Raw genomic sequence first — 14170 nt, forward strand, 5'->3', positions numbered from 1 at the left:
GCTCCATAATTCGGGCCGTCACAGAGGACAAAGACCCTGGAGTGCGGTTTGTTAATATTTGTATATATAATTTTGTGGAAGCCTGCACCCAGGCATTGGACCAAGTTGGTTGGGAGTGCACCAGGCCGGATCTGTTTATATATATATATATATATATATATATATATATATATATATATATATATATATATATATATATATATATATATATATATATATATATACACACACACACATATATTTGGGTTGTAATAAAATTCAACAAAAAAGTTTCTATATGTTTTGCTCTGAGAAAATTTTATTATAAAGCCGTGGGTAGTTATTAGCACACACCCTCATGTAACAAGTGCTACTTTCTGCTCCCATGCCTTGTCATTTGAACTCTGTTAACTTTGCAGATGCTGATATCTATGTACATGAATGGAAAGGTGGCTGAAAAAGCAAGATTTAGGCACACAGGAAATATTTTCCTCTGGCATATTTAATCCATTGGAGGAGTGCCCATAACTGCTCTTGCTGCCTCCCATTATTTAAACAGTAAACTTGTTTTCTGACTTAAAACTGCTAGTACCGCTGCAATCAGCTCTTTCCCATTTTAAGGAAACAAGGATTTATTTGTATATACAGGTCACATTGTCTTAAAGTCCAGTATGTGGGCTACTAAAGGCTTTTGGTAATATCTACTCTAAAGAATACTAGAGGTATGACAACAGGGGGAACAGCAGACCAAGCATCTGCAGGGGGTTGCAATGAATATATTGTACCCTGAAACTTGTAGCTGTACCACTGGTCAATATCTTTTAGCCACCCCACCTTCTATTAGGTGCTTCCTCTCAGTGATACCAGCAGTTAGAACATAGGTTCATAAGGGAACTGAAGGGTAACAAAGCTGCTGCCAATAAACTTCTACTAGCAGAGGAGACAGGTGTGTCCTTTTTACAGGTTTGTCTTCAGTGAGTCCCATCATTTGCAGAGTTCTTTGGAAAGAGATGACTGATCATAAAGTATATACTAATTTGGATAACAAATCTCATTCCGAAACCAGGGCAGTAACTCTTTCCTCGCCACTGAGTTTGTAGAAGATCTTATAATAAATGGTAAGAAATAACAGGAAATGAAACTGCCCTATATTTACATGTGATATTCAAAAATGTATTACAGCACCAAGATCCAGGCATAAATAATAAAATTTTTCCACAAATGAATAAAGAACTGCTGAGAGTAGTGGCCAAAGCACAGATCTAGACTCAACAGTTGAAAGATGTCATGGATAAATAGAGGTAAAAGATCAAGAAACACATTGTAATTAAGAGAAAGGGCATTGGAGGGTGACAAAGGGGCTCTACACTATATAGTGCACTAGGGATCATGGGCCACTAGTTATGCCCCCAGTCTAGTTCTCTCCTACACAAAATAGGCTAGGGTGGGGTGACACACTGTAATAAAACCAAGATTTTACATAATGATTTCCATATTTTCCTGTTACTTGTTTAGACTAAAAATTGCCAACCAAGACAGAAATATTGGCACACACAGTTGCGCTGAGACAAGCAATTATGGCTGTCACAATCTGCACATGGAATGTTGTCTACATAAAGTAAGCTATGTCCTTATATTTTTTCATTAAAGAATGAATAAAAATATAAAGGAGATTAATACTTAGAAGACGGTGTTATCTCTGTCCCCTACAACGGACAAAGAGTTTTCTTTTTGTTACAATGATATTGGATCACACTCCTTCTAAAGTCCACAAGCATTATCTATGAATGGCAGCATTGTAAGGATTTCTTCTAAAGGGTCTTGGCTACAGGATAGACTGGGAAATTGTCATTCCAGTGGTTTTGGCTGAGGATTTAACATATTGAATGGGAAATATTAGTTATATTGTAGTATTATTAGTTAGTTATAATATTAGTCATGAATATCCTGTAAATCATATCCTTGTAAACGGCTCTTACTGAGGTCATCAGTTATAAACGGAGCTTAGTGATGTAATTTTTGTCACATAACTCATTAAAACTTGTGCATTATAATAAAGTACCCCTTGTTGGAAAATATGAGGATATTAGAAGTAACCTCGTTGTTTCATGACCTGTATAAAAGCAAGATGCCATGGAACTCATATCTTAAATGAAAGGATATGCTATGACTTCCAAACCTTAATGACATTTTCTGCAAAGATTCTGACATCAGGTACATATAGTCTGACGGTACGTGAAAGTGGGCATTTTTGGGCTGACTACTACACTACACTCTGTGTACCTATACTCAAGCATAAGCTGTAGCAGGGCTCTCTGTGCCCTGTCCCTACAATATTCAGCATACTAAAAATGTTTCACCCTATTGGGCAGTCTATAGTTCTATAGCATGTTAAGGGTTCAGATTCAGTTACACCAGGCATTTAGGATTCAGCAGAATCCTGCAAATAATGCCTGGGTTTGGGCAAATCCGAAACAAGTCCAGTATAAATAAATACATTCCTAGGCTCCCTATCCATCCCTCACTTTGTTCCATGGTGAAATGATGGATTCTGGAACTTGATGCCCCTCTGCTTTTCATAATAAGCTGCACAGATTCTCTGCAAAGCAGAGGGACTGCAAGTCCCAGAATCCATCACTTCACAATGGAACAACATGAGGAAGTACTGTGAAATATCAATTTTACTATGAAATATCAATTTTACATGCCCTGATTTTAAGTTTTCCTTACTTTTACATAAGTGTTGTCCCACCAATACTTTTCTCCGATTTTACACCATTTTTTTCTGGTCCCCCGACAATGAAAATGGGGGTTCTACTGTAGTTGCATTACACGGTGAGCCCATGGGGATGGGAACTGGTAGCAGCAACAGAGACAGACTATAATGGTTTCATTTCAATCTGTGAAGTCAGGTATGTCTGTGTACAAAGATTCATTTATATTTATTTTTGGTAGTTCAAGGTGTTTATGAACCTTTTCTACATACGCCCAACTGAATGAACTCATCTTAAAAAGGGGGGTGTATAGTCCCTTTAAGACAGACAATTCCAGATGCTTCGAATTGTGTACTAAAATATGTATTGAAGTACATATTGATTGTTATGAGACCATGAAATACATTGAAATATATGCAGTGTGGGTGGTTGCACATGAGGGAAGAGAAAGAGCTGTGCTTGTGTTTGTATTAGGGAGGGTAAATATGGGCTAGTTGAGCTCATTATATGTGTATGGTTTGGGGGTCTTACTTTGTTGTGTGAGGAATTGATGTAGGTAGGAGGAAAATGTAGTGTACAATGTTTGTACATATTTGTGCAGGGCCGTGTGAGTTTTTGTGGTTTAGGGGGGCCTGGTCGTTCTAAAACGAAGTGCAATTTAGAGTAGGTACCTGCTTAAAGAGTCTACCTTGATGTGGTGGCAGGCTTTATAATACTTTTTCCAAAAGTGTTTTTAATATTTTATCGCTTGTGTTTGTGTGGCCTTTTTACTGTGGGGTAGGAGGGGTCTGGAGTGGAGCCTGAGGCTGACCTGAGGTGGATGGAGCCCAGGGGCAGAGAAAATTTTGTTGTACAGGGCCCTGCGATTTCTGATGGTGGCCCTGTGTATGTGTGCTATGTATAAATCAGTGTGGGTGAGAAATATTGATGCCTGGCTCCATAAACTAAATATTACCCTTTAGGGACCAACCTGACCTGTGCTGCCTTCAAGCACATTTTTGTACAGTTTTCTGTGAGTACATGTAGCACAAGAGTTATTTCAATTCAAACCCCTTATATAACACACTTACGCATACAGTATGCTCTCTCTCTACATACATCATATTATTGAATTTGCTTGTTAGGAGGTCATTTCTGACTAGAATGACAACAAATTAGAAGCAGATGCTTATAGTAATTCCCTTTTCTCTATTCCATCCTACAAGCCATATGAATATTAAGGCACTTATAATCAATGCAGTCTCATGACTTTGTAGCTTTACAGTGGCCGTGGACTGACCATGAACACCATATTCTCCATTGTTTCTTTCACTTTACACCAGATACACAAAATCTTCATTTTGCCTTCAGTTGAGAAGCCGAGAAGAATTATGCTTGGTAAAGATCATTTCAATACACTTAGATAATACTAATCAGCATATGGGCTTGACGTTAGACAAGAAAATCTGTTTTAACTCCCTTTAAGTTGTGTCAGTTCCAATGGAATTGCCCCTTAGCAAAGATAATAAATACTCGATTAACGTAATGAAAGAGTTCTTCAGATCAATATAAGTATTATTATTATTATTATTATTATTATTACTACTACTATGTATTTGACTTGTAATATCCACCTCATAAAACATATTTGTACAAGTTACTAGGCAATTAGCATCCAGGTCAGCATAGCAGTACTAGGAGTTCACTCCTCACCCCACCCAATCCAGTTACTAAACAGGAAAACTTACGTCTCCAAACAGCAGGTTTTACAATCAAAAAACAAAAAACAAAAGGAAAGGTCAATAGTAAACAAGTTTCTCAGTGATTATGATACTGCTAGGGTTGCCACCTTTTCTGGAGAAAAATACCAGCCTTACTATCTTTTTAACATTGTTCCCCATTAATAACATTGTCATCAAGTATCATTTTTAATGGCCAGGCTAGTAAAATACCTATATACTCATGGTGCATTCTTAAAATTCTGTTTAGGTACACCAGCCCATATAGCAATTATAGCTATCTATGTACCTGGAATATGTTATTTTTTTATACATACACATGCATTATCCGGAAACCCCCTTATCCCTAAAGCTCCAAATTACAAGGTCATTTCCCACAGAGTTCATTGTTTTAAAATAATAATAATTTATAAAAATGCTTCCATTATATAATAGTTAAAAGATTTTAGCAGTTTATTTATGGTAAGTTATCCTAAAGTACAAGGTGCTATTTTATAATTACAGCCATGTCCTGGAATATGTTTATTTACATTTTAAAAGAACAAAAGGAGAAAAACGTATTCAGTTTTTATTCTGATTCCAGGGTATCCTTTTTAGTATATGGAGGCTGTTCCACAGAATACAAGTCTACATTGTTATTAACTTGGCTGATTATCTGAGATATGTCAGGTTAGGTCAGCGATCTTCCATGCTCTAGCAATTAGTATTACTGTGCAGAAACAGACATGAGACATGGGCCGAGTGGTGAGACTCATTTATGCAGTGATAATGTAATGTAAATGTAGTAGTGCTATGCTTGCAATAAGGGGGGACTTCACATTGGCACTACTTTGTACAAGTATGGGATCGGTTATCCAGAAACCCATTATCCAGAAATGGAAAGGTTGTCTCTATTTCTCTATTTCAGGAGAGCCCCTACTTTACTAATGCGAGGTCTAATTTTAGTGATGTTGTCCCACTATGATCTACATCCATTAAACCATTGTTAGCATTCTTCTCCATGGAAAATATTACTTAAATATTATATTGATTTAAGAGAGAATTTATACTGCTATATTTAACAAAGATCTATTTCTTATATAACATAAACATAAAAAATATCTGAATGAAAAGAATGAAATAGGAGGGTCATTTAGATGAGCTGTTTGTTGTAAGTGTCTTGATCTACTGATCACCAGTTAAAGGTCTACTCGTAGATCTCGAGCTACCTTTTGGGCACCCCCGCTCTATTTTATCCAAATAATTAAAAAATTTTAAAAATTATTTCTCTTTTTCTCTGTATAATATAACAGGACCGTGTACTTGATCCAAGATATAATTAATCCTTATTGGAAACAAAGCCAGCCTATAGGGTTTATTTAATGTTTACATGTTTTCTAGTCACCTTAGGACAGAGACACATGGGTAGATTGGGGGAGATAAGTCGCCCGGCGACAAATCTCGTCTTCTTCGGTGCGACTAATCTCCCCAAACATCGTTTTCCCAAGTCGCACGAAGTTTCCACCGAAGCGCTCCGAGTGCCATCCCACCGGTGATTTTCATTCTAGTTGGTGGGAAGGTATGAAGAAGAGGAGATTTGTTGCCAGGTGACTTATCTCCCTGAATCTGCCCATGTGTTTCTGCCCTTAAGGTATGAAGATCCAAATTACAGAAAGATCTGTTATCCAGAGGTTATCCCAGGTCCCAAGCATTCTAGGGAACATGTCTCATACCTGTAGCCTTAGTTCATAGTTATACTATACAACCATCAAATGTGGCACATGTGTGTTTCTTCCCAACATTCCCTCTAACATCCTTAAAAACATCTTACATTATGAATGTTGTGACATTCTCTTCAGTAATACCCAAAGAAATTCCATGTCTAAGCTAGATTTTTACAGAAGAGAGAGGTTATTCAAATAATGGTTTACTGCCTATAAAAACAAAATAAAACAACATCAAGTTATCATGGGATTTTATTAAACACGCATTTTGAACTTAGCAATGTTCATGAAACCTTTTCTAAAGAAAACAAAATTGACACATATATGCTGAATAAATAATAAAAGAGAGGAAACAGTAGTAACTTCAACACAAAATGGCATGCATTTCATTCTATGAGTTATAGAAAACATAGTCCTACCTGCAGAGGGGTCTATCTCAGCAGAGAGTCTCTTGATGCACAGTTCTTCGCTGCTGCCATACTTTATCACAGAGTTGAAGGAAGATAGGGTGCTGAGGAGTTGAGAGTTGAGGGAGCCAATTTGAGAATAAGGTTCTCCAAAGGTTTCTGCCAGTTCAGTGTAGTTTTCAGCAAGAAGCATCTGCTGCTCCTGAAGCAACTTCTGCACTTGTTCAATATAATGATCAATTACTGCAGGAGAGTCAGGTGTGGATTCCTTGTTCATGACAGACATACAATCCTGCTCCTGGAAAGGTTTATTTCCTACAGTTATGGTCCTTGTGCCAAGTGGAAGTGCCTCACTGGGTCCACAAGCTATGCTTCTCAATTTCATACCTACCAAAAAATTGTCCATGATATTGATATGTCCTACCCCAATGTCTTTGGTCTTGGGTGTGGAGGATGAAATTTCAAAATCTGTATCTGAAGTGTTTACTCCAATGGACCGAGTCTTTGGTAAAGAATTCACTTCCTTCACTTTGCCATCGCCTATGGCCACAGATCGCATCTCCACGGTCTCTGTGTTGGTTTGCTTACTGTAAGTGCTCAATGTAGTGTTTGTGCTTGCATCAACAAAGAACAGTGTATCTGTGTTTGTATACTGAGTTGCCGTGTCCATTTCAGTGTTGGTTTGTTGGCTTGCTGTACAAGGTGATGCGGTCACTGCAGAATCTACTTTGTTCACAAGTTCTGTGTTTACCCCACATGACAAACTTTCTATCACAGGCTTAATTATAACATCTACTGAACTATCTCCACATCCTACGGATCTTACTTCCTTGAGATTTGCTTTTCTGTCCTGCTGATCTAAAGGCTCCTTTATATTAACAACAACTTCAAATAGCACCTGGTCAGTGCCGACACACTTGTCACAAAAGTCAAGATCCCTCCCTGTTCCAGTGTCACACATTTCTACTTTCTTTTTCACAATCCAGTTATTCATTGGCAGGTTGGAGCCTGCAGCTGCATTTTGAACAATAGGACTACATAAAACACCAACATTAGCAGTTTGTAAGCTGTTACCAACACAAGCATCTATTACATCAACATGATTTCCAATACCTTGGTCTTTCATTTCTACAAAAGCTTCTGTGGTCCTGCTGATCATTTGGGGTTGAGCCGATATTGCTTTGTCTGCATTTTTCCGCGACCCTGCTGCTTTTATCTCCAGCTTTAGTTTGGTCATTTCCATGGCATATGTTGTTTCTCTTAAGTCTGATTCTAAATGATAGATTTTATCCTTAAGTGCTTCAATTGTTTGTTGCTGGAGCTCAAATTCTCTTTCAGCTTCTGAAGTCACACCAAGCATTTCCTCTGTTACTCCTACCCCAAGGTTTTTCACTAGTACTTCTGTTCCCACAGAGGCATCCTGACTGGATTTCACAGATTTATAATATATTAATATGTCGTTCATATTTTCATCAGCACCAACAGCAACAGACCTGCTGCATTTTTCTTTTGTTTTTTTATCTCTTGGCGGAGTGCCAGGGCAGTAGGTCTCTAAGTTACTGTCATGTATTTTCTTTTCCAGAGCTTGCATTTCAGCTGTCAGCTGCCTAAACTCTTTAAGTGTCTGAGAATTCTGCTCTGGCGTTTCCATTTCATCATCAGAGTCTATATGTAACTCCCCAGAAGACCTGACCCTAGACGGTGGTTCAAAACAGGCAGCGTTTCCTGCACTGTAAGATCTCTTCCGGAAACCTGCAGTGTCTTTTTGGTTGCTTAGCTTCTGGCTTTTGATCTCTGTCACCAGCTGCCTTTTTTCTTCCTGTAATACTGAAATCTTAACCTGCAGTATGGGGATCGTTTTAACCTGTTCTTCAAGTACTTTTAAACGCTTTAGTGCAATAGCCATCTGTTCTCTGATGTGATGGAGATGCATGGGGCTAACATTGGTCACGGGGGTAGAGACACCAGAACTTAGTGGGCTGTGTCGTATGGAGCTTCCTAAAGATGAGGCAAATGTAATGGCACTGTAATCTCCATTGGCTTGGTGTCCATTCTGAAGCTGTTGTGCTGATGGGTTGTGACCTGTAGTTCCTGTAAGAGATGACAGTGAGCCAGTAGAACCCATGCCACCAAAACTAGCGAGCCTTGGCCTACGTATATCATTGTAGGAAGAAGCAACCTGCATGATGATTTTTTCCTGCTCTAGCCTTCTTCGAGTTTCCATTAAAGTTTCTGTAACATGAAAATTGTGCTGGGTTATCTGGGGAGAAGGCGGTGGCAATGGCTTATTCTCAGGCACAGTCAGACAACTTGGAGAAGCTTCTTGAGACGATGGTCTGGCAGTGTTAGAAACAGTATGTCTCCGAGTTAAAAATGAAGGAGAATGCTTATTGTCATCACTGTTGGAAGAAGAGAGAGAGTCTGTTGAGGGCCACCCAGCTTCTTGGCTGGGAGGATTCCTACCCTCTGCAAAGTTTGGAACCAGCTTACGCTTTTTCAGAAGAGAGACTTTCTTGATAGTGTTCCCTTTTTGTATGTCCTCCACATATTTAAGAAAATCCAAATCTAACTGGTAGCCATAGGGGGTTTCCACAAAATAAGGAGCATTACCACCTTTGTCATTTTCACCAGTCTCCTGGTTGTCTATAAAAAGGCAAGAAAAAAAAAGTGTCAGATGTAGAACTTCTCAGGTTAAAAAAATCATATATACAGTACATTATATAATCAGACAAATGCTAACTCCATCCACAGTCAGATAAAAGTAATGCATTTTGTTTTATATATTGTTTTATAGTAGCATCAAATTAAGGGTACAGTATGTTTGCAAAATAAAGTTTGTGCCAGAACACACTGTATTAAGTTCAGTATATCGGTATGGACCAGTCCACAGTGGTCTAGATGCTCTCTGAAAATCATTTCTTACCGCTAGGATTTTCTGCCCTTATGGCAATAGTACATGAGATGCTTTGATACCCCAAGTAACAATCAAAATAATGCTATTTTCTGTAGATGAATGGGAAGCTCTACAGAACCCGGGACCCAGTATTAACTAATGACAAAGGGAAGGGATCCACTATGAACCCTGTTCCATGAGCCCTTTAGGATGAATCATTACAGTGACTGAGATAAATAAAGCTTAATCTGGCCATAGACGCAAATATCTGATCGTACGAATCAAGGATTCTTTTTCGTACGGCGGAGATCAGTCGTTTGGTCGATCGGACAGGGTTAAAAGATTTCTGTCGGCTGCGGGTAATGTCTCTGCATGTATTGCCAATCGTATCATTTTCAGAGGGAGACTGTCACTAGCTTTGGTCGGACATAACTTTCTTACGATTGCTGTCAGGGGCAGAACATTGGCTGATCTGTTCTTTTGTACTTTATTTGATCGGAATGGTTAGTGGCAGGTCGGGGAAAGTCCGATCGTACGATGATTTATACGATCGGATCTTTGCGTCTATGGCCAGCTTTAGCAGGCAAAGGAAACAACTCCACAGGGGCATTAAAATAGGCATCTTTATTTAAAAAACATGGATCTAGTTGAAGTGTGTATTTAGCAAAGGTTTTATTTTAAGGTTGCAGTTATATATTTGATCCATAGCAACCAATCAGCTTTTTATTATGACATTTTGCACTAGCATGAGCTAAACATGTGTTGTAATCTTAAAGTTACTAGACACAAACAAACATTGCCATGTTATTGAACAAACCTGCTGGCGTGCCGAGTTCTCTACATATATATCTCTGCATTGCCAAAAATCCCCTGTATATTACATGTATGCACTTGTAAAGCTATACATCTCACAGAACTATTTAAACAAATACACCATTATTATAAAAGGTATGTACCCTGCATATTCAGTAAAGTAAAGTAGTATTTAGGATGGCCAGAGAGTATTAAATAAAAACACTCACAATGATTTACCTGGAGCTGTAGTTGCCAACAAGAATGCAAACAATTCACGGATAAGAACAAAGTCACATGTAACTTAGGAACGGACTCACTTACTGAGACCCTAATTGAAAGCAATGGTGGCAGGGTATCTTTAATGTAAGGCCAGTGGCTGCAGCCTGAATGAAGTATATGTTTGGACCACTCCTCTCACTAAACAACACCTGACATGACATGCAAACAGTCAGGTGACGGACGCGCTGTGAAGCCCCGTATGAGCCATATTGAATGTGAGCAATAACCATCCATCCCACCCCCCACCATCACCACTTAACTAAACGCTTTACCTTTTGTCTCAACTTGTTCCAAAGTAAAAACTTGTACAGCTTTCCTGGACCAAACTGGATCCTTCTGTGCGAAGAATTATGCCTTTCCCGTGGCTGATATTTCCAAACCACCATGACACATACACACAACTAAAAATATGCTGCCAAACCTGTTCTCTGCTCGCTCTGAAATTCCACAGCTGAAAGAGCTCCAGTCTGAGCACAAATAGAAGGCAGGCACAGTCTGATGTCAGGCAGCCCAATGCTGCACTCACAAACAAGCTGGCAACAAGTGGCCCATAACTTGCCTGACAGACAGCACAGCGGCACAGAAAATGGACAGCGCTAAGAAGCTAAGTGACCTCAGGACAAGCAGAATAAAGAAGTGCAATGAGCCGAGGGACTTACTTGCAGGTTAAATGTGCAGAGTTGCCAGCAGAACGATGGGACCCGTGTGTTCATGCTGCTGGGGCTGTTCCTGCTCTCGTACTACAACAGCCTAAAACCTCCCCAAACTTTTTTTTTTCTTCCTTTGCCGCATAAGGAAAAAATCCCACATTAGTGTAAACTTAGCAAGGCTGAGCTGACATGTTCATAGGTCAGCCTTTAACCAGTGATTCCTACCGGACAAACGCCCAACACCAACCCTTTGAAAGCCTCAGCTGTTCAGCACGCAGTCACTTAATATACACAGAGAGCAGCCACCTCCAAGCTCTTAAAGGTGCAGTACACCACAAACCCTCAACTAAACAAATTAAGAAGGGCCCTTCTGTCAGGAAATTTTCACAATTGCATTTCAACAATAATTAGAGAGTGAATAGCTACATATACCTAATATGATATACTTCCCTCCAGTTAGGTGCTCCCCTTATTATAGAACTCATGAACTAATGGGAAGTGGCTGCTTGTGGTTCCAGGCATTTTAATCTCAGCATCTTTCTCTGAGAAGATCCTGGATTAAAATGCTGTTTATACCACCACCTTTAAAGGAGAACTAAACCCTAAAAATCAATGTGGCTAAAAATGCCACATTTGATATACTGTACTTATTGTACCAGCCTAAAGATTCAGCTTCTCAATAGTAGAAATGATCCAGGACTTGTCACAGGGGGTCAACATCTTGGAAAGTGTCTGTGAGTGGCCTCTGAGCTGCTGTTGAGAAGCTAATCTTAGGGGTTGTCACAAATTATCAAGCAGAAAATGAGGTTGGCCTGTAATAGAAGATGATGCTACAGTGCTGATTATTAAATTCAGATGCTAGTTGCACTAGTTTCTGTGCTGCCATGTAGCAATTATCTATATTAATTACTTATCAGCCTTGTACAGTGACATTTATATTCTATGTGTACTGCTATTATGAGTGGGTCCCTAAGATCAGTAAGTGACAGCAGCACAGAGTATGTGCAGTGAATCAGCAGAAAATAAGATGGGGAGCTACTGGGGCATTTTTGGAGGCACAGATCTTCCCTGCTGTGGTTGCCTTGGGCTGGTATAGAAGCTCAAAACATAATGTACATCTCTACCCTACTTCTTTAGTTAAGCTTTAGTTCTCCTTTAAAGTAAAATCACATAAACACATACACACATTTGGCCCTAATGAAAAAGAGGCATTAGGTACAGGGGGTGCAGTCATTTCAACCACACCATATCCCTGGAACTGTACTAAAGGTTCCCTATGGAATTAGAATTTTGAATCCCTTGAAAAGAAACTGAAGCCTGAGTCATGCATGCTTAACTATTTATTAAGGAACTGAAGGATATAGTTGGATAAAGGGTTTACAATTAAGAAACTACTAATGTTTTAATATTAGACCAGGAGGAGGTCCATACCAAAATTGTTGTACCCACAAGAGACAGAGCATATACAATGAATGTACCATCCCCCCATATCACATCACAGAACACTTTTTAACCAATGCAGAAAAAAAACACAAAATAATGAAGCAATCAGACATGATTTTTCGTGAAATGCAGCAAATTTTCATGGAATTTCAGGGTTATTGTTACCTTTTCCAGCCACACAAATTCAAATTTTGAACGGTTTACAAATGTTGCAAATGTGAGCCTACTCTTACACTGGAAAAACAGTGTGCATGGGAGCTGTGTGCAGAGGGAACTCTGGACTTTGCACCTGATAAAAGGCCTGGTTAATGTGCTTTGTAGCACTTGGTAATGAGCAAAATCCACATGTAATCGGTGGAATACAGCTAATTGGCGCTGAACGGAAAAAGCACATTCGCTTTCTATATCCCATGTATAATTCATGTCATTTTTGTGCCTAGCTCTAAGTCCACATAGTGTAAATAAGGTTGTTGTGTCAAAGCACTCTGTATTAACATCAATGAGAAATAACACAGGTAACATACAGGCTTATTGCTTTAATGTATGGATGGATGGATGCATTTGCTGTTACAGTTACGAGGACACATTTTCATCACCTATAATATGACACGGAGACCCTCACATGGATCTATGCACAAACCTTTTGACTGGAAAGTCCAGCATCATATCCCACAGCATGAGTCACATAAACATCTATACATGGCAACATATTACTTCCAAGGATTAGGAAAAATGCCTAATGCACGGGTGTACAATATATTTTTCTTAAGCCTACTTTATAGGGATTATCTGGCACATATGCACTTTTTACACACCCCTCCAACACCACATACAGAACTGTCACTGAGAGCAACTGGAAGTGCAAAGCAGACATCTGTCTTTCATACACATTATGGACCTTCTTTTATACATGCCTGCAATATTTAGCTGAATATAATATATCAAAGAAAGCCATGAAATTTAGAATAACAATAACACAATGATAAAAGGGAACATGGTCACCAAATTGGTTATCAAAGTGTGAAATTTACATCTTTGAACTATTTCAATCAATAAAGTTCACAAAAGGGCAATTAAAACCTGCCCCTGCAAGACCGAGTAAGTAGGATATTGGACTGTGCATGAGGATTTCCTGAATGATATTCCCAACTGATTCCTGAGCTATAATCTAGGTTAGAAAATGTCATCAGGAGAGGACAGTATTGACTGTTGATGGAGTCTTATCTGATTATTGGCCAAGGAAACAAACAATCTGCACTTTCTGATTTGACCCACTGAGTATGTGGCTAAACACCAAACAAGAGGATCTGAGAGTGTATGGCCAGCATTAGGCCCTTGACTGATATGTATATTGTTAATTTAAACATCTACAAGAACATGGAGGTGGGACTGAAAAAGCACAGATAAAATAGAAAACACTCAATCCTAAATTGGATGTAAGAGTGCTAAAATACTACTATCCAAAAATAAGGATATACATGTATAGAGATTCAAGTTTACTTAACCTTGCAGCATGTCATGCCCGTACAAAAATTGAGGCAACACAAGTTCCAGAAATCCCTTTTCTTTTGCTATATGTATACATTTCT

The 14170-nt window shown here is 38.9% G+C and overlaps 1 protein-coding gene across 5 annotated transcripts in view; it reads right to left on the reverse strand.

The window, feature by feature from the left end:
• Window positions 1-14170, reverse strand: part of kank1.S (KN motif and ankyrin repeat domains 1 S homeolog) — a 98247-nt gene that overhangs the window by 19063 nt on the left and 65014 nt on the right. For all 5 annotated transcript variants that reach the window (XM_018243827.2, XM_018243826.2, XM_041580141.1 and 2 more), the window contains one exon: window positions 6534-9164. In XM_018243827.2, coding sequence (XP_018099316.1) covers window positions 6534-9164 — 2631 coding nt within the window. The remainder of the gene's footprint in view (window positions 1-6533; window positions 9165-14170) is intronic.

The sequence above is a fragment of the Xenopus laevis genome, chromosome 1S (genome assembly GCF_017654675.1).
Source record: "Xenopus laevis strain J_2021 chromosome 1S, Xenopus_laevis_v10.1, whole genome shotgun sequence".
NCBI lineage: Eukaryota > Metazoa > Chordata > Amphibia > Anura > Pipidae > Xenopus > Xenopus laevis.